Source organism: Rhinoderma darwinii, chromosome 9 (genome assembly GCF_050947455.1).
Source record: "Rhinoderma darwinii isolate aRhiDar2 chromosome 9, aRhiDar2.hap1, whole genome shotgun sequence".
NCBI lineage: Eukaryota > Metazoa > Chordata > Amphibia > Anura > Rhinodermatidae > Rhinoderma > Rhinoderma darwinii.
In genome coordinates this window covers 49,686,545-49,705,889 of record NC_134695.1, presented here as the reverse complement: position 1 = coordinate 49,705,889, position 19,345 = coordinate 49,686,545, and the positions used below count along the sequence as shown (strand labels likewise).

Sequence of the window (19,345 nt, the reverse complement as noted above, 5' to 3'; positions counted from 1 at the left end):
TTCTGGTGCTGTATATATGTACTAAGCTTTGTTCTGGTGTTGTATTAATGTACTGAGCTTGGGTCTGGTGCTGTATTTATGTACTGAGCTTTGTTCTGGTGCTGTATATATGTACTGAGCTTGGTTCCAGTGTTGTATTTATGTACTGAGCTTTGTTCTGGTACTGTATATATGTCAGAGCTATACAGGGGGGCTATGTGGCACTATACACAAGGGTGAGCTGTGTGGCACTATATACAAGGGTCTGTGTGGCACTACTAAGGGGGGGGGGGCTGTGTGGCCCTACTAAGGGGGTGCTGTGTGGCACTATCTACAAGGGGGACTGTTTGGCACTATTTACAAGGGGGAGGGCTGTGGCACAATCTACAGGGGTCTGTGTGTGGCACTATCTACTAAAGGGGGGCCGTGTGGCACTATATACATTGAAGAGGGCTATGTTGCACTATATACAGAGGGAAATGTATGGTGCTATATACAGGGGGCTTTAAGAAATCAAGATGTAGGAGAATTGCCGATAACATCCTACATTAAATCTGCACAGAATTATCTAGTCTCTCAACCGGTTCTATATATCTGGCTGATTTGCATCCTGCGAACTGTGCAATATGAAATACAGAAGTGTAATATGTCCACAAAACCACATCCTGTAGAATGGTACGACGGTGGGGGGAAGGAGACAACACGATGTGACACAATACAGGAAAGAAGAAAGGAGAGATTTGCCCTGTAGCACAAGACATATGCTTACTAGTATCCTAAGAAAGGAATCGAGGAGTAAGACAATACATCAAGAGCCGATTCGCCACAGCTACACAGCAGGCACACCCCATTCAGTTTTAGCTGCAGGAGAAGAAAAGAAGGAATCAAATTTGCAAACACCCATATCACCCACATCTGGATCATATTGTAAGACGCGTGCACTCTGCCACACCCTCACACACAGCCTGACACTGCTACATAGCGATACGCTGACCGTGACAGGACAAGATGTCAGACAATGGGGACACACAGAGACAAGACGGTTGTGAGGAGCAGGCATTCGAAGAAAAATTGGAGGAGACTCAAGGGTGAGAAATAAGACTTTATCCCTGTTTGCCATCAAAAAAATGTATATTATGTATGCATAGATACAGAGCATGGCTGCCATATTTTCTGCAACAGATGTAGCAGAGCTGAATTTGTCATTTAACTCTTTGAGACTGCACCTTTTGTGCATCGTGATATCGGTCTGAGTAGGATTACTTGCAGCCGTGATATCATATATAACACATTGTGATCTGATCATCACCTACGTCTAATGAAAAACTCAGTTCTGCTACATCTGTATATTGACTTTTAGGCCTGAGTGATTTTCTTTGCCAAATTTAGCGGAACTGCATCCGGACAATTATAATCTGGATGTGTCGGATGTTGAATGACAGAGGAATGAAAGCAATTTCAAATGTTCTTCATGCAAAGCGCCGACACATAGATCCATCATAAGCATAGGCTTTTGCCACTTGTTTGTGGAACAGCTGAGCTCAGTTTGATACTTTCATGTGGTCCTGGCAGAACAAGACACTTTTGCTAAATATTCAAATATATTGTACATTGTTTCATCTGTAGGAAAGTCGACGTAGAATGAGAAAAAAATTTAATTTCTATATTGAATGAATTAATATTTCCCTAATACTGAGAAGTTTCCTTTTCATGTCCGATATTCCAATAATCCCTTGGATCCTGTGGATTATAAATATTAATAGTCGGCGACAAACTGTTATTCCATTCTGTTGACAGGTGCATCAAGAAATTTGGGCAGAGACAGACATAGTGGGGGGGGGGGGGGGCGTACCAATGTTCTTCAAATTTAAAAATGTGTATGATGTTGGTACATGAAGAGTAAAAAATGAAATGAAAATCTATTGCAATTTGATCTTCTACCTATCCATCTATCTCTCCATCCATTGATCCACCCATCGTCTATCTATCTATCTATCTATCTATCTATCTATCTATCTATCTATCTATCTATCTATCTATCGAACTCTCTATCTATCTATCTATCTATCTATCTATCTATCTATCTATCTATCTATCTATCTATCTATCTATCTATCTATCTATCTATCTATCTAGTCTAGCTGAGTTTGTTGTGATGTGATATCTATGATTTAACATAAAATTGTGGATAAGTAATACATGAATTACATTCTGGGCCCACGGCAAAATCTGTAACAGGCCCCCAACTATCACAATTTATACTCGCATGCTCATATGGGACAGAGGGACCTTTTGGGCCTCCTCAGGCCCCAGGGCCTGGGTGCGACTGCAACCTCTTCACCACCTGAGGTTACACCCCTGCTTAGTGCTTTCAGTCACTTAATAGATCTGAGAGAGGTCACATAATACATAGCCCTGCAGCCCTGAGTCCTCAGCCCTTGAGAGTTATTGAGATGGGCTCACTTCTTCTAGTCTTCTGATTTACCCTTTAGAGGGCAATTTATTGTACGCAACTGCCCCACTAGCTTACCACCCAAAATTTGCATTCCCCATTCGCGGGACACTCGAATCTGCCCAGGAACTCCCACAAAACATCACGAGAACACTCACTGATTACAACCTGTTCGCGGAACAATCTTGCGAAAAACAGGACGGTTTGGAGGTATGCCGTTTCTTTTATCATTGTACAGGAACCTTTATTTAAAAGGAGAGTCTTGATGACATATTTACCTTAAAGGGGTTATCTCACAAAGACAACCCCTTTTTAAATTGAAGCTGAAATCAGCTGATCGCTGAGGGTTTGCCTTCTCTTAACTCTAACGATCACCTTTCACTGTCGATGGAGCCTTGTCTAGGCATACATTTCCTCTGCAGTGACCACTGCAGGGAGAAAGTAGCGTTACATGGCGGCCATTTAAAATTAATGGCTGTCCATGTAATGCATGGACTCAATGAGTTTGCCAGAACTACCCTACAGCTTTTACAGAGCAGCCCTGAATTCTGGGACACCCATCTCCGATGTCCATATAATCTAAAAAGGCATATGGACAGAGGCAGCCTCAGACTTTGGGCCTCTAATGTCATATCATCATATCTCTAGTTAGAAAGTATTAAGAATCAGTTTATACATTTTAATTTACATTAATGGGCCTTTTTATAAATTTTTTGGGCAAGTTCTTATCTTATGGCTGACGGTTTTCAAAAATGTCTTCCTCCACAATTTACTAGTACTTTTGTTTTTAAGTCTTCAGTGTTGGAAAGTACCTATTAGATTAAATTTTTTTCTCCATGAGATTTGTAATACCAGTCATACATTTATTATATCATTCTGACAAGGTTTTGTGATGCAGCTGAATGACGAAATCAGGGGTGTAACTGTAAGGAGCGCAGAGGTTGCGGTCGCACCCAAGCCCTGGAGCTTGAGGGGACCCAAAGGATCCCCCTGTATTAATTGAGCATGCCAGTACTATAAAAGACGTTGGATAGTTGAGGGGCCTGTTACAGATTTTGCACTGGGGTCCAGGAGCTGATGCAAGAAGGATGAGCATGTTAATAGCCGGTCAGGCAGTGCTGCAGTGTGAGGCGGCGGGCCTGGGGAATGGATGGGTCTACGCCCACCTGTGCCGGTGTGTCGCAAAAAAGATGGTATGAAGCCGGAGATTTGTTGCAAACTCAAATTTAAGTCCAATGGTGTTCACATCACAAGTGAAAGAAAAGTATAGCAATGCGGCCTCTGGTGACATCACAGAGCTTTACCTTCCATAAATACCCAGGAAACAAGCGAGGTACAATATAAAACAGGGTTCAAGCTTTTACAGGGATGCCTCTGGCCTTTTTGCTGCCTGTGACATAATGTGAAATGGCGCTCTAAACAACTCTCATTTATCTGTCAAATGCTGCCATCTGCAGTTAAGGAAGTGTGAAGTTCTCAGGTTTTGGATTTTTATATATGCCATTCACACCATTCTATGGAAGTCTTTTAGCATCCTTTAGGTTACAGTTAGGCAACGACTTCTGCGATGGGACTTTGCCTGCTGTATGAGATTACATTCTATAGGAATGTATTGGGTTACACTCTGTGCCATTCAATATGTAACATGTCAGCCACCAAAAGGAGCAACTATCTGCAACTTTTGAGTGATCCAATTCATTGAAGAGTTGCTGTCACACTGCATAGGCAGTGGAAATTGACATTATTATACCACAATAGAGCAACATTTATTTTGTCATCTATGGGGAGAAAAACAAGAAAGTCACATGACATGTATTACATAAAATCCTAAATGCATTCCTAGTACGCCAGTATGTGCACGATGACAGACAAATTCTGTAAGTGCTAATAATGGTAAGTGGTTAGAGAATCACGTCAATATAACTGTATACTAGGCATGTGTAACCGCAAGCCCAGTACCATGCAACGACAGGGACTTTACCCTTACAGGATATTTGTCACCAGGGAGCCCATTTATTGCCCTTTATTAAGGTTGTCTCATGATTGTGTCTAGTCTGGCTTCAGAAATATTACATTATATGCATTAAAATAAATGGACGACCATGTAATACATGGGCAGGCTGCTTCTGCCAGAATCAAAGTTACTCTTTGCTCTGGCTTATAAATAGGGACCCCAAGCGCTGGTGGTCTCTGCATTAGACAACCCCTTTAAAGAGGACCTGTCGCTAGGTCATATAAATTGAACTAGTTAACTGACCTGAATAGTGCTGTCTCCCTGATTCTGGGGAGCTCTGTTTTTTTTTTCCTGAAACCCCTCCCCCCCCCCCCCGTTACAGAGATATAGCCCACAATTGTGTTGGCTCCCTATATGCTGATTTGCTATAGTTTTTCAACAGAGTGGAGCTAGCTTCCCTGCCTCTTATGACCAATCAGCGCGAGGCAGCTCAAGGGTAGTTCACGCCCTGCTGGCTAACTACAGCAAATTAGCATGTAGGGAGCCAACACAACAGTGGGCCATATCTCTGCAACGGAGCCAAAAAACACTATATTTCACTATAGACTTTTGGCCGCAGTGATTTTGGCTCCGTTACAGAGATATGGCCCGCTGTTGTGTTGGCTTCCTATATTTTGCTGTTAAAAAAAACGCACTGAAAAACACTTGAGTTTCATGTTTTTTTGACCAGCCCAAAAAAATGCACAAAATAAAGTGTGTGTAACATTTTCTACCACTTGTCTCCTGGCATTGTTTCTAGCTTACGAAAGATCCATCAACAGGGTGTACGCCTGGGGTACGTATAAGTGTAAAGTGAGAAGCAACTAGAACTTGTAATGGTGCCAGCTATTTATTCATGAGATGCTTCATATCCATAAATCAGTAGATACGAGTGTCCACAAGTATGGCAGCCAGTCATGAGATCATACACAAGGCTTTCTGGTGCACTCCAGTAAGGGAGTACCCTGTGCTATACAGGAAAGAGTCATGTGGCCCCAGGTCCCCGGATAAACTTCATTACCGGTATATTGGATCAGCTAGAACTGTTATATAACAGGATGAGCAGAGTGGGAGGATAGTCTTGGATGTACAAGCCACATGCACACATCTGGAGGCCTCCACCCTGCCTACAATGACTTCATCCATGACCTCACTGACTCAGCTGTCACATTAACTCTCTCCGTCAGCTTCCTTCTAGGCACAGCTATGCACACAGGCTATCATGTTCTGCTTCATGTAACCCATTCTTTACCAGAAGGGGCTACTACATTTTCAGTTTCAAATGTCATTACTGTTCATTCCTCACACTTATCTGGGTGCATGGGCATGCCTCTTCAGTGTCCCTCCCTAAGGGTAGGGACACACTGGGGCGTAAACACTGTGGATGTTTCGCAACGGATTTCATTGCGGAAAATCCGCAGCTTACAGTAAAAGCCGTGTGGATGAGATTTGACCAAATCTCATCCACACACAACGAAATGAATCAGCCGAAAAACTGTTCATACATTCACCTTTTTTGAAACCGCAGCATGTCAATTTATACTGCGGAATCGCTGCTCTTCTGTTGCGGATTTTCCCCATTAAATTCAATGTGGAGGTAAAACCCGCAACAAAGAGCTATGTGTTACAACTTTTACGGCAGAAATGCTGCGATTCCGCCGCAAATATTGCAAGTGAGATTAAAAAAAGCGCTATTTTTTATTTTAAATTAATAAAAAGGCTTATACTTACTCACGGCCGTAGTCCTAGCGACGTGATCCTCTATTCTGAGCGCAGCCTGACCTCCTGGGATGACGTTTCATCCCATGTCACTGCTGGAGCCAATCAAAGGCTGCTGTGGTCACATGGACTACAGTGTCATCCCAGGAGGTCGGGCTACGCTCAGAAGAGAGGAACACATTGCCATGACTACAGTTGGGGTAAGTATGAGCTTTTAAAAAAAAAATCCTGCAGGATTTCTGCAGCGGACATGCCGCCCAAAAAACTGCACCACAATTTGGTGTGTTTTTTTCAGGCAGAATTCCCTGCGGCTTCCAGGACAGTTACGCTCTGTACTTTTACACAGCGTATCCATCCTGTGTGTTCCTACCCTAAAGGGTCACTTTCTACCTTTGACCCAATTCACTCTGTGTCATTAAAGGGGTTGCACCAGAATAAAAAATATGGATAGGTGATAATTATCTGATCACTGGAGGACCCACCGATCGTGCGAACCCTCCAAACCTCTGAACCCCCTGGAGGGTCGAGCAGTGAGGAGGATATTGGATGGATATTGGATGGCTCGGCAATTGGGCATGTGCTCTGCCGCTCCATTCAAAGTCCTTGGGAATGATGGATACAGCCGAGTACAGCGCCCAGCTATTTCCGTCATACACATAGAAATGAAATGGAGCGGCAGCGCATGTTTGACCGCTTCTCTATTCAAGCTCCTCCTCACTGCAGGGGATGCAGTAAGGAGGAACAGGGGGTACGGGACCCACATTCCTGCGTTTGGTGGGCCCCTAGAGATCAGACAATTATCACCTATCCCGTGGTTAGGTGATAAGTGTTGATTCTGAGAGTACCCCTTTAATAAATTTACCATTCATCCAAAAAGTTTATTTTCAGTTCCTAATTACATATTAGCAGCTGTCCTATACAGTATATCATGATAAACTAAAGTTCCTTTAATACAGTATCCATGGGCGCTAGGTGCCGGATTATCAGATATCCTAGATTATCAGCCTATAACAGAAAACTATATAAAAATAACACGAAGAATGCCAAATACAATGTTAACCCAAATTCTACTATTATAACATGGGCTCAGATTTACTAAAGACTAGCGTTTCATATGCCAGTCTATTTCCGCAGGAGTAAGATGCGATACATTTATTAAGAGGTGTACGCCTCTTAAAAAACTTGTCGCATCTTGGGATCTCCGTGCGCCACAAAGAAAAATCTATGTCAGCTACGAGCTGCTGTGGATTTGTGCTATAATTTACACCAATTTCTAACGGGAATTATAGTAAATCAGTCGGGCCGCAGGTCACCCCACCCTCTTCCGCTAACCCTGCCTCTTGTTTAAAAGAGACAACACTGGCATATAATGATAGAACGTCTAAAATTTTTGCGTAAAACATGCGTGCACAGAAATTTACGACTTTTTACCGCCACTAAAGTGGCGTAAACCTTTCAATAAATTCCCCCCTTTTTTTAATCAGAGAAATGTCCTCATTTATTTACCCCGCTCAATCTGGCTATAGAAAATTCCATATGATATTGCAGTTCTATGCTGGAAACAAGTGCTGGATTATCAGATTTTCTGGATTATCAAATGCTGGATTAAAGAAATGTCACCATCTATTGCTATTTAGCGCTTTTAGGTTCCATTGCTGCATCACCTGTAGGTATTGCCATTTCTGTGATAAATCATTCCTATGCTACTCGTGATCGTTCCCGGGTCAGCAAATGGATGAAAATACCACGATCAAAACCTGCCCCCTATTTATAGATGTGATACGCCATTCAGATATCTCCAGCATTCTTCATTTCTGTCCACGGAAGGGTATAGTGAACCACTCGCACATTTGCAACACGATTTCTCAGTATTGCACATAAAATACCCACAGAGCAGTCTATATGGATACTGAGGGCTGTGCACATATGTAGGAACATAAGTAAAATACAAACAGAAGCCACTGCCCCCTGTAGTCTTAACCTTGCATTACAGCATATACTGTGTTACCTAGTTGGGGCAAGTAATGGCGGCACAGTAATTAGCTCTGCTCGCTGTCATTGTTGATTCTTTGACCTTGATTCTGACTAACTTGCTTTCTTTATGGAGTTTATACATTTTTCACGTGCTGACTCAAGGTTACCCCAACAGTTAGGGAATGTTCAGACGTGACGGAAATATTCTGCTCCGGATTTTGCTGTAACTTCGCGGCTATTAAGCAACGAATCTGATGCAAAATTTGAATATGTGAGGGTTCATCCAGATGTGGCGGATTTCTCAGCGGACTTGACGCAGGTTTCAGACTTTGCATTGCAAAGGCTGAAATGCGCTGCTTCTCCGCAACAGACTGAGCATGCTGCGGAACGTAAGTTCCGAACTGCAAGCTACTTTCCGCACCGTTGTTTTGTGCAACATCTGCACTAAGTAAACTAAAAAAGTTATAGGCACCAAAGAACTAAAAGTCTGTTGCGGATTTCCGCTGCGGAATTTTGCTGCACATCCGCCACGTCTAAACATGCCTTTAGGGGGCAGTCACAAGCAGCAGATTTTGTTGCAGAAACTTCTACGACTGACAACCAGTTTCATTCATCTGAATAAAATGTGCAGAAATCCACGTGTCTTCTGCAGAAACAACACCATTCAGAGGAATGAAACTAATTTTCAGTCGCAGAAATTTCTGCAACAAAATTTGCCGCATGTTCCCACTTGTATTAGGCATCATTTAAAACACAGCATTTTGCTGTGTTTTTCGTGGTATTTTTGTTGACTTTTTTTCCCTGGGGTTTTATTTTTAGGAAAAAAAATAATGCAGCTGAATTCTACTTTAAGGCCAGGATCGCACAGTCAATTTTGATGCAATGTTTGGTGCAGTTCTTTAAGCCAAACACAGAAGTGGGCGCAAAAGAGAAAGAAGCATCAGTCTTATATTTATATCTTTCCTTCATTTTGGATGCACTTTTGGCTAAAAAACGGAGCCAAAAACCGCAACCCAAACTGCATGTGTGATCCTAGCCTAAAGTCTACCGTGAATTATTGAAAAGGCGACATACCGTACAAAGTTTTGGTTTGTAAAGTTTTTGTGAATTTTTTGGGACAGTGGTATATATATATATATATATATAGGAGCGGCATAGCATCTCCTTGTTTAGCGCTGCTACCAGGAAAAACACTTGCATAGAGTTTGTAAGTTTTCCCCGAACTTGTACGCGTTTCCTTTGGGTACTTCAGACTACGCCCACAAAATCAAGAATTGACTTCCTTTTGAAGAAACTCTCAAGGATTTTGTGTGTAAATATGTCGGCCCTATATAAGTAATGGGTACAAAAAATATAAATAAACCCGACAGTTTCTACATGTTTATGAGCGTGACATCAAGCCTATATGTCTATAGGACACTCCAAAATATTCCCTGTTTTAAAAAACAAACCAAACTTTGAAATCTTCTACTTATGAGACGGCTTTAAGTCTAATAGTTGCATACCCAGAATGCATCACACCAAGAGCCTGTTTTGATCTTCCCTATGTTAAACTTAGAACGTCTCTCCTAAGGCATGTGTGGAGTTTTTGGAAGGGGCAGTTTAAGGAGATGCTGAGACATTAGGGACATATGCGTCTTGCGATGACGGACAGTGACACACGGGCCGCCAGCAGGGGTATCTTGCCAGCTCTGCAGATCTTAGCTCCGTGTCCTTACAAGGAGAGGGCATTGAGGGGGGGCTGGGAGGAATGGCAGGTGATGTAGTTGAGCACAGGGATACTTGCATGTTTTGGGTGACGCGTAAGGATCTAAAATATCCTTCTGCGCACCATCTTTTACTGCGGCTAGAAATCATTCTGCCAATGCAAAGAAATTATAAGCATTCAATTGTAAGCTCTGTTGACACAAGCTACTCAAGAGACCCCATAATCCCTACAGAGACAGACAACATGTTGACGTCACCTAATGGATCGCAATCCAGATGGTCCCTTCAGCTTGAAAAGGGTTAATGGGGCCTGGCCATTCTCTTGCCCCAACAGATGGTAATGTTTAAAAAAGAATAAAGCAGACAGTAATATATCACTTTCTAAGACCAGCTGTCCCAGCCGGGGGTGGCGGCGATCACTTAGCTTTTTTAACTCTCTGGGTGAAGCAACGTTATCCATTTTTCTTACTAACGACTAAACTATTACTTATAAAAACGATGTCTTTGATTTCCGTGATCCAGTACAGAATATAAGCAGTCATAATACTGATAATAATACAGAGGTAAAAACTAAATGTCGTCACACAAAAGTCACACTAAAATAAAGATAAAACAAAAAAATGAAGTCCTGTCTCTACTGCTGTACTACAGTTACCAGCATGCCTTAAAGGAAAAGTAAACCCTAAAGAGGATTTCCCATAATCAATATTTATTACCTATACATTGGAGAGGTGACAAATATCTGATCGTTGGGGGTCTGAACGCTGTGGCCCCGACCGATCACGAGAACGGGCTTGCTTTGTCGTTCCTGGGAGCCCCATAGGAATGGAGCGGTATTGCGCAAGCTAGGCAACCGCTCTATTTATTTCTATGGGGCTACCAAAGATAACGAAGCAGGAGCCACATAGAAATTAACAATTGTTTATAAGGGTATGTTCACACGGCTTATTTTCGGCCGTTTTTTGGGCCATAAATGAGCAAAAAATCGGAGGCAGAACGCCTCCAAACATCTGCCCATTGATTTCACTGGGAAAGATGGCGTTCTGTTCTGACGGGGCGTATTTTTATGTGGCCGTTTTTCAAAACTGCCGCGTTAAAAAAAAAGCCTCCGAAAAAGAAGTGCATGTCACTTCTTAAGCCATTTTTGGAGCCGTTTTTCATTGACTCCATAGAAAAACAGCTCCAAAAACGGCCGTAAAAAAAGGCTGCGAAAAACGCGAGTTGGCTTAAAAAACGTCTGAAAATGAGGAGCTGTTTTCCCTTGAAAACAGCTCTGTATTTTCAGATGTATTTGATTTTGTGTGCACATACCCTAAAGCCCGTAGGTTCGCTTCACACACAGCACTTTTTGTGGCGTTTTTCCTGGCGTTTACGTTGCAGCCAGATTTTAGCTAGAAGTCAATGGGCAAATATGAAACGCACTACACTTGCTTTAGGCGGCTGTATTTTATTTTATTTTTCTTGCGTTTTTTGGGTCAGTTGCAAATCGCAGCTGGCTTTAGCGTTGTTCCAAGCATTTAGTGCTGGTTTTCTCCCATAGACCTCCATAAGTTTTTTTACATCTTAAAAAAATGTGTTAAATTGTGTTGTGTTTTTTATGGTTATTTTTCCAGAAAAAAATCATGTATTGCAAAGACAAATCTTCGCATTATATTATCTATAAATCACATGATTTGCAATGTGAAAAACACCACCAAAAAAAAACCAACAAAAAAAAACCTAGTAAGACACACTATTTCGGAAAAAAAAAAAAAGGGCACAAAAAAAGGCAGTAAAAACTACATTTTACTGAAGTAACTTGTGTTGTTTGGATGCATTTTTTTTTTGGGCCATAAATACAGGACACAAATGTAAAGGCAGTCTTAGGCCTAATTCACAGGAACGTGTTATACGTCTGTGTGACGGCCGTTAAAACAATGGTCCTCACACGGTCCTATGTAATTGGAGCCGTTTTTCATTGACTCAATAGAAAAAAAGCTCCAAAAACGGCCGTAAAAAACGCTGCAAAAAATTCTAGTTGCTTAAAAAACATCTGAAAATCAGAGGCTGTTTTCCCTTGAAAACAGATCCGTATTTTCAGATGTTTTTTATTAAGCCTGTGAACATACCCTTACACTAAATTTATCTTGAGCCATTAATAAATGACAGGTGACATTACAAGTACCAGCCACTGGGTGGAGCACTTTGTCAAGCCTTCTCAATGCAGCACAGGTAAAGACAGAGCTATTTCACATATGACATATAGCAGATCAGATCGACTACTGAAAATCTTCACATACCAAATGATGGGGGGGAGGGGGGGGGGGAAACTTAATGGACTGATACTGTAATCAGCACTTCAAGGGTAAATTACTCTGACATCCTGGACTCTTAATAGGGAACAGATGTCAATAAGAGGGTCTGTTTGGATAAAAACAGGCTTCCAACTAAGCTAATTTTCTGTGTCATTCAGTTGTATATGTGTCATTGCAAGGGAAGGGGGTTTATTTCTCAGCTGGCTGTAGATCTAATGATTTTTTGGCATCATATGACTACCAAAACAGCTGAATTTAATGAATGAAAATCTTTTAAAGAGGGCCTGTCACCTCTCCTGACATGTTTGTTATAGTAAATCATTGCATTCCCCATAAAGTAACGATTCTGCAGCATCTTTTCTTAGATTTCTAAATTGTGCCATTCCTCTGTTCTTCCTCCTAGAAATATATTAATAAATTGACAACTTGGTGTCCTTGTTGGGGGTGTGTCCTTACGCAGACTGACACTGTCCAATCAGTGCTGACAGAGTGAGACTGTGTAGGGACACACCCCCTTGACAAGGGGAATGGTAACACCCAGTTGTCAATGTATTCATACATTTCTAGGTGGAATAACAGAGGAATGGTAAAATGCAGAGTTCTAAAAAAAAAATATGTTCCATAATAATTTCATGGGGAATACAATTATGTACTAAAATACACGTCAGGAGACGAGATGGGTCCTTTTTAAAACAATCAGAAAATGTTTTAGTCGTATTATATAAATGTGTGGTGTAGCTATAGGCCCTGTTCACACGGAGTTTTTTGCAGGAGGAAAATTCCTCCTGTAAAAACTGACCCTGGAGGTTTTCATGTTTGATGTGGTTTTTGACGTGGTTTTTGACGTGGTTTTTGAGGCGGTTTTCCAGGCGGTTTTTCAGGCTGTTTTTGCCGAGGTTTTCACACGCATGAGGCTGGGTTCACACAACCATGTTACGTCCATAATGTACGGAACGTATTTCGGCCGGAAGACCCGGACCGAAGACAGTGCAGGGAGCCGGGCTCCTAGCATCATAGTGATGTACGACGCTAGGAGTCCCTGCCTCTGCGTGGAACTACTGTCCCGTACTGTAATCATGATTACAGTACGGGACAGTTGTCCTGCAGCGAGGCAGGGACTCCTAGCGTCGTACATCACTATGATGCTAGGAGCCCGGCTCCCTGCACTGTCTTCGGTCCGGGTCTTCCGGCTGAAATACGTTCCGTACATTACGGACGTAACATGGTCGTGTGAACCCAGCCTGACATCCTTCTGTCAACGGATCTGTCACCATTGAAATGAATGGTGATGCAAACGGAACTTACTTCACACTTGCCTTTCCGTTGAGGGGTTCCCCTGACTGAAAGCACCGACGGAACCCCTCAGCAGAAACCACGCTGATGTGACCAGGCCCACATTAAAAAAAACATTGTTTTCTGTTTGCATCATCATTGACTTCAATGCTGATGGATCCGTTGCTAATGGGATTCCCTACACTGCGGTATTGGTTCAGTCGAAACGACAGAACCCTTTGCACAACGGGGACAAACAGAAACCATTAGCAACGGATCTGTCACCACTTCACACTTGCCTTTCCGTTGAGGGGTTCCCCTGACTGAAAGCACCGACGGAACCCCTCAGCGGAAACCACGCTGATGTGAACAGGCCCACATTAAAAAAAAAAAAGTATACTTACTTCTTGAATCAATTTCCCAACATCAATGTCCATTCGGTGGTACACCTCTGCTGTCGTCATTTCTGTTCCTGAAATGTTAAAAAAAAATAAAAAAGAGATGACATACATGAACAACTTCATAACAAAATTAAAAAATAAAAAATAAAAAAATTGAAAAAAAAAATCTAAAAAAAAAATGCACAGCTCCATACATGTATAGCATGTATGGAACATAGGAGCAATTGCACTTACTTGTATTCGATTTGGATGCAGGACTTCGGTTTTCTGTATCCCTGAGTTCTGTCCACGATGTTTTTCAGGCTCCACGAGCAGACAGGAAATGACAGCCCCTTGCTGGGCTGGACTAGCAGCAGGAGACGACTCCTGCAAGAAACTCCTCCAAAACACTCGGCAATATACTCGTCAGAAAACACCTCACTAGTTCGAGGTGTTTTTTGACGTGTCCCCATTGCTTTCAATGCGGTTTTGGACGCGGAAACCGCATCAAGAAGGGTCATGTCCCTTCTTTTTGCCGCGAGGCGTTTTTTTTACTCGCGGTAAAAAAACGCCTCCGTCTCCCATTTAAATCAATGGGAGTCATTTTGGGTCGTTTTTGGCGCGTTTTCCGACGCGTTTTCCGCGTCAAAAAACGTGTCAAAAAACTCCGTGTGAACAGGGCCATAGGGGTAGCAGTCATAGCCAGGCTCCTTCTTGGCAGAAAAGCTGCAGTGCAGAAAAACAGCTAATGCTCTGTTCACATCCGCGTCGGAATTTCCGTTTGGGGCCTCCATCGCAGTACCGGTGAAAAATGCTGGAAGAACTGGCACAGCATGCTTCCAGTAAAACGACGGACACACTGACGGAAACCCGACGGAACCCATTTTAGTCAATGGTTTCCATTGGGCGCCGTTAGTGTCCACGATGCAATGGCTCTGGCATTTTCGTTTCTATGTTCTTCCATCCCTTTGATAGATCAGAAGAACAGAAAAGCTTAGCGCAGATGTGAACAGAGCCAAATATCACGGTAATTCCATTAATATAATCATAGAGAGCTATCCCACTATACGGAACTTGGATGAAATATATTTTATTCCCATTCAATCATAGCAAACATCAGGTCCATTTTGCTCTTTTACACTAAAACAACACATAAAAGAAAACACCTGGGAAAGTCTAAGGCCACGTTTAGACGTGGCAGATTTGTTGCGGGTTTTCGGTGTGGACTGTACAGCAAAGTACTGTAAAATACGTGTTTTAAAACCCTATTCACATGTTGCAGATTTTATATCATGATCTGAAAATTTGCGACAAATCTGCAACATAATAGGGATCCTGCAAATTTTCAAATATTATGCCTATTATGTTGTAGATTTGCCACAGATTTTATTGCTACAAATCCACGCAATGTGGAGGATGAAATCCACAGCAAAATCTCCGTGTCAGACATGTGAAGTTTGCTGCAGATTTTTTTCAGATTTGCCATGATTTTGTGGCAAAATCTAGGACGGATTTTCACCGCTGTATATGAACTTGCCCATGTAAAAGCCCATTCACATGTATCTTACTGTATTTTGTTGTACATTTTTAAAAATCAAAATAAATTAACCACATCTGAACATGACCCAAAGCCTTTGTTCACATCTGCGTCAGGGCTCCGTTCCGACGTTCCGTCTCAGCTTTCCGTCGGAACGGAGCCCTGACTGACACAAACTGAAACTATAGGTTTCCATCACCATTGATTTCAATGGTGACAGATCCGCTGCCCATGGTTTCACTTTGTCTCCGTTGTGCAAGGGTTCCGTCGTTTTGACAGAATGAATACCGTAGTCGACTGCGCTATTCATCCCGTGAAAACGACGGAGCCCTTGCACAATGGAGACAAACTGAATACATTGGCACCGGATCCGTCACCATTGAAATCAATAGTGATGGAAACGGGAACCTGTGGTTTCAGTTTGTGTCAGTAAGGGCCCCGTTCCGACGGAAAGCTCCGACGGAACGGAGCCCTGACGCAGATGTGAACGAAGCCTAAGGCTGAAAATCAGACCCGGTCGAAAAATAAATAAATGTCTCGGTCACGTTGATGGAGTCCACGTAACCATATACATATATGACTTTACATAGTAATGGATATCGCACATCACACATATACTATATAGTTGTCAATCACGTGTGATGTAGGAAATGATCCGACTTTGCCACTAACAGTTTCTCCCCCTGTTTTCATTCTTCTATACCCTCAGCCGATCCTTCTGCTTCATCTTAGAGAATTTGACATAGCAGAAAGCTTCTCAGGAGGAGGTTGTCCAACCTGTCACCACTCAAGGATCTCTCCCACTGACTGTATCCCTGTGCGGAGTCAGGGGGCCTGCGCTAGTTAGGATTGATAGAAATGTGCTTTGTAGTTAAAAAGCATTTAACCCTAAGATTTTCACCCTAAGATCTTACTAAAGTTTTTTAATGTTGCATACATATATTTTTAGTTATTCTGGTCTGTTACAGAATGACAGCGATTATAGTCACCGTAAGGGTTGTCACTCAGCTTTCCACAGACCCTGATTGATACTACAATTCTGTATTATTATTATTTAGAATTATATTCCATTAAAAAAAATGATTTATGGCTTTACGGTTACCTTCAGAGCTTGGATTCTGAGCTCAAACCTAACCGGCAACGACTTCAAGGGTATGGAGTTTGTATACTGACCCTATGCATGAATTAGTTTCCACGAAATACTCCGAAACCCCCGAAAAAATACTGATAGGACGATTGGCTTCATATGAAATTGTCTCTTCTCTGGTGTGTGAGATGAGAAATTAGATTGTGAGCAACACAAGAACTTGGCCAGCTAGCGAGCAAGACTGTCGTAGTAATGTGCTATAGCCACACCAGCATTATAAAATACTCATTCTGCAGATATGGTTGATAATTTTATTATACAGGTGGCAGGGCTGCCTGAGGTGATTATGGCACAGAGAAAAAGGAAACGTAAAGATTTGCAGTTATGGACCCACTTTTTTCAGCGTTTTAATACCCAAGTAAAAAACTCCATGGGGTTCAAGTGTTTTTATGATATTTTTACAGGCGTTTTTGATGACCTTTTTTATTTTGCAACATTTTGCAGCATTTTTGCGCCGTTTTTGAAGTCCTATAGAAAAAAAAACGCTTTAATAAACACAATATCTAAAGCACAAAACGCTAATCTCAAAAAAGCCACAAAAACGAACAAACCAAATGTATGTGGAGTTTCTCATATTTGATTAAAGACTGTAAAGTATCATCTGGCCGAAATGTTTTTGGGTAAAAATAATTTTTTTTTAAAAAAGCCACAGAAAACAACGGTAAATGCTGTGTGTTTATCCAGTCTTGTGGAAAGAGAAAAACGGATGCAATACTAAAGAAAAATACGCTTGTGTGAAAGCAGCCAAAATGAGAGGTCCCTGTCCATAAGAGCTTACATTTGTGAATACTAAGGTCACCAAAACTTGGTGACTTTTATGGGAACACTGTTTGTTGAATGCACATACCATTGTTGAGACATGTAGAAAGTTTGTTGTATCCCAACTGCTGCATGCCACAAATTACAATCATATAAGAGTAGGATTAACATAACTAAAATAACAGATGACCAGAAAAATGTTAGAGTATGTTCACACACACGTCTGAAAATACGGAGCTGTTTTCAAGGGAAAACTGCTCCTGATTTTTAGCCGTTTTTTTTAGCAACGTTTTTGGAGCTGTTTTTCTATGGAGTCAATGAAAAAAAGCTCCAAAAACTTCTCAAGAAGTGACATGCACTTCTTTTATGCGGACATTTTTTAAACTTTTTTGAAAAACGGCCGCGTAAAAAAACACTCAGTTAGAACAGAACGTCGTTTTTCCCATTGAAATCAATGGGAAGATGTTTGTAGGCATTCTGCTTTCCAATTTTTCGGCTGTTCTTTGGCCATTTACAGCCCGAAAAATAAGCCGTGTGAACATACCTTTACAATAATGGGATTTGTAGGAGATGACTATCATTTAAAGGATTTATCTGGTCCGGAAAGTCCCTTCTCATATTGCAGGTACCCCTCCCAGGACCCCAGGGAATATCACTGCCAGGAGTCAAATGATCGGCTGAAGGTAAAGGCCCTATTACACTGGCCAAAAAAGTATTCATATAAATGCTCGTTCCCGATCATTTCCCTGTGTAATAAGGGCAACGATCTGCCGCTGAACGGGCAAAAGCTTCTTCATCGAGTGATCTGCTCTTTTTTACAGAATTAAAAATCATCATTGTCGGCAGCACATCTCCTTGTGTAAACAGTGTGCTACCAACATTATGAAAATGTATAGGGATGAGCGATTGTCTCTATACATTTCCAATCATTGCTCCATGTGATAGGAGCAAACGAGTGCTGATCAACGAGCTGTCTTGTTGATAGGAGCTCGTTTACACGACCAATGTCGGGCCATATAATAGGACCCTAAATGTTAATTTTTCCTGCTTTCCGATTTCTTCCATGAGTTGTGGTCAGAACTGTGCAACTGTGCAAATTGTTCAGGTCACCAAACTCGCTAAATCACACACTAAATCTGGCTAAACCTTACAAAAAAAGAGCCTGCAGTGCCAGGCAAAGCTCAGTTGCATTCTCAGACAGCACCACTCCCGACCCAGCACTGTGTAAGAAATGTGCTGCAATCCTATTCAGTTGAAGGCATTGCAATACTACACAACATCTTGAATTGTAGGGATACCATCGGTTGGATCCCCACTGAACAGACAATGAAAACATATCCTAGCTATATGCCATTATTGTCCACGGTGGATAAATTCCTTTATGATTTCCCTTTCAACCGTGAAAACCAGTTGCAGATCATTTTCCACCTCCGCCAAGCTTTAAGTCTGTCGTCACATTTTGGCGTACCACACCTCTAATACCATTATATAGAGAAGGATGATCGTTTTTCAAACATGTTGCCCAAGTTAGCCCATTGTAAACCATTAAAAAAAAAAAGTGCTTTTACTCCACCGGGTGCTGTATGCAAATGAGGACTCAGGAGTCCTGCAATCCAGGAAGTGTCCTGCATCCTAAGCAGAAACCACATAGACTGCAGGACACTTCCTGGACTGCAGGACTCCTTAGTCCTCATTAGCATATGGTGCCCGGAGGAATAAAATCAGTTTTTTTACGGTTCACGATGGGCTGACTTGGGCAACACAGGTATTAGCGGTTTTGGAGGTGAAAATGTGATGACATACTCCCTTTAAAGTTGGCATTACCCATTCTGGTGGAAATCCACATTCTTCTGCCAGGCTGCCAGATGGTGAAGTGGGTTTGCACTGCACCAGAGTCCAGTGGTTGTTTGCTTTATACCACTCAATTGCACATGGGGATCTTGGGTTTGTGTGTGGCTAGTCGCCCATAAAAAAATACATTAATGAAACTGCCATATTATAAAGGTATTCTCCCTTAGATTACATATGGCTCCATAGTACAGAACTGTAGGGAATTTGTGTGCCTGTGTAAAGACTTTGTGGTGTGCACAAGACCAAACAGCCTTTTTATAAGCTCCAGTTTTCTATGATGG

At 41.9% G+C, this 19,345-nt stretch overlaps 1 protein-coding gene across 1 annotated transcript in view; it reads left to right on the top strand.

Moving 5' to 3' along the window:
- Positions 1-646: 646 nt before the first annotated feature.
- LSP1 (lymphocyte specific protein 1) overlaps positions 647-19,345 on the top strand; it is a 59,156-nt gene continuing 40,457 nt past the window's right edge. The window contains exon 1 of the mRNA XM_075837626.1: positions 647-1,067. Within this exon, the coding sequence (XP_075693741.1) occupies positions 988-1,067 (80 nt within the window). The 5' untranslated portion in view covers positions 647-987. The remainder of the gene's footprint in view (positions 1,068-19,345) is intronic.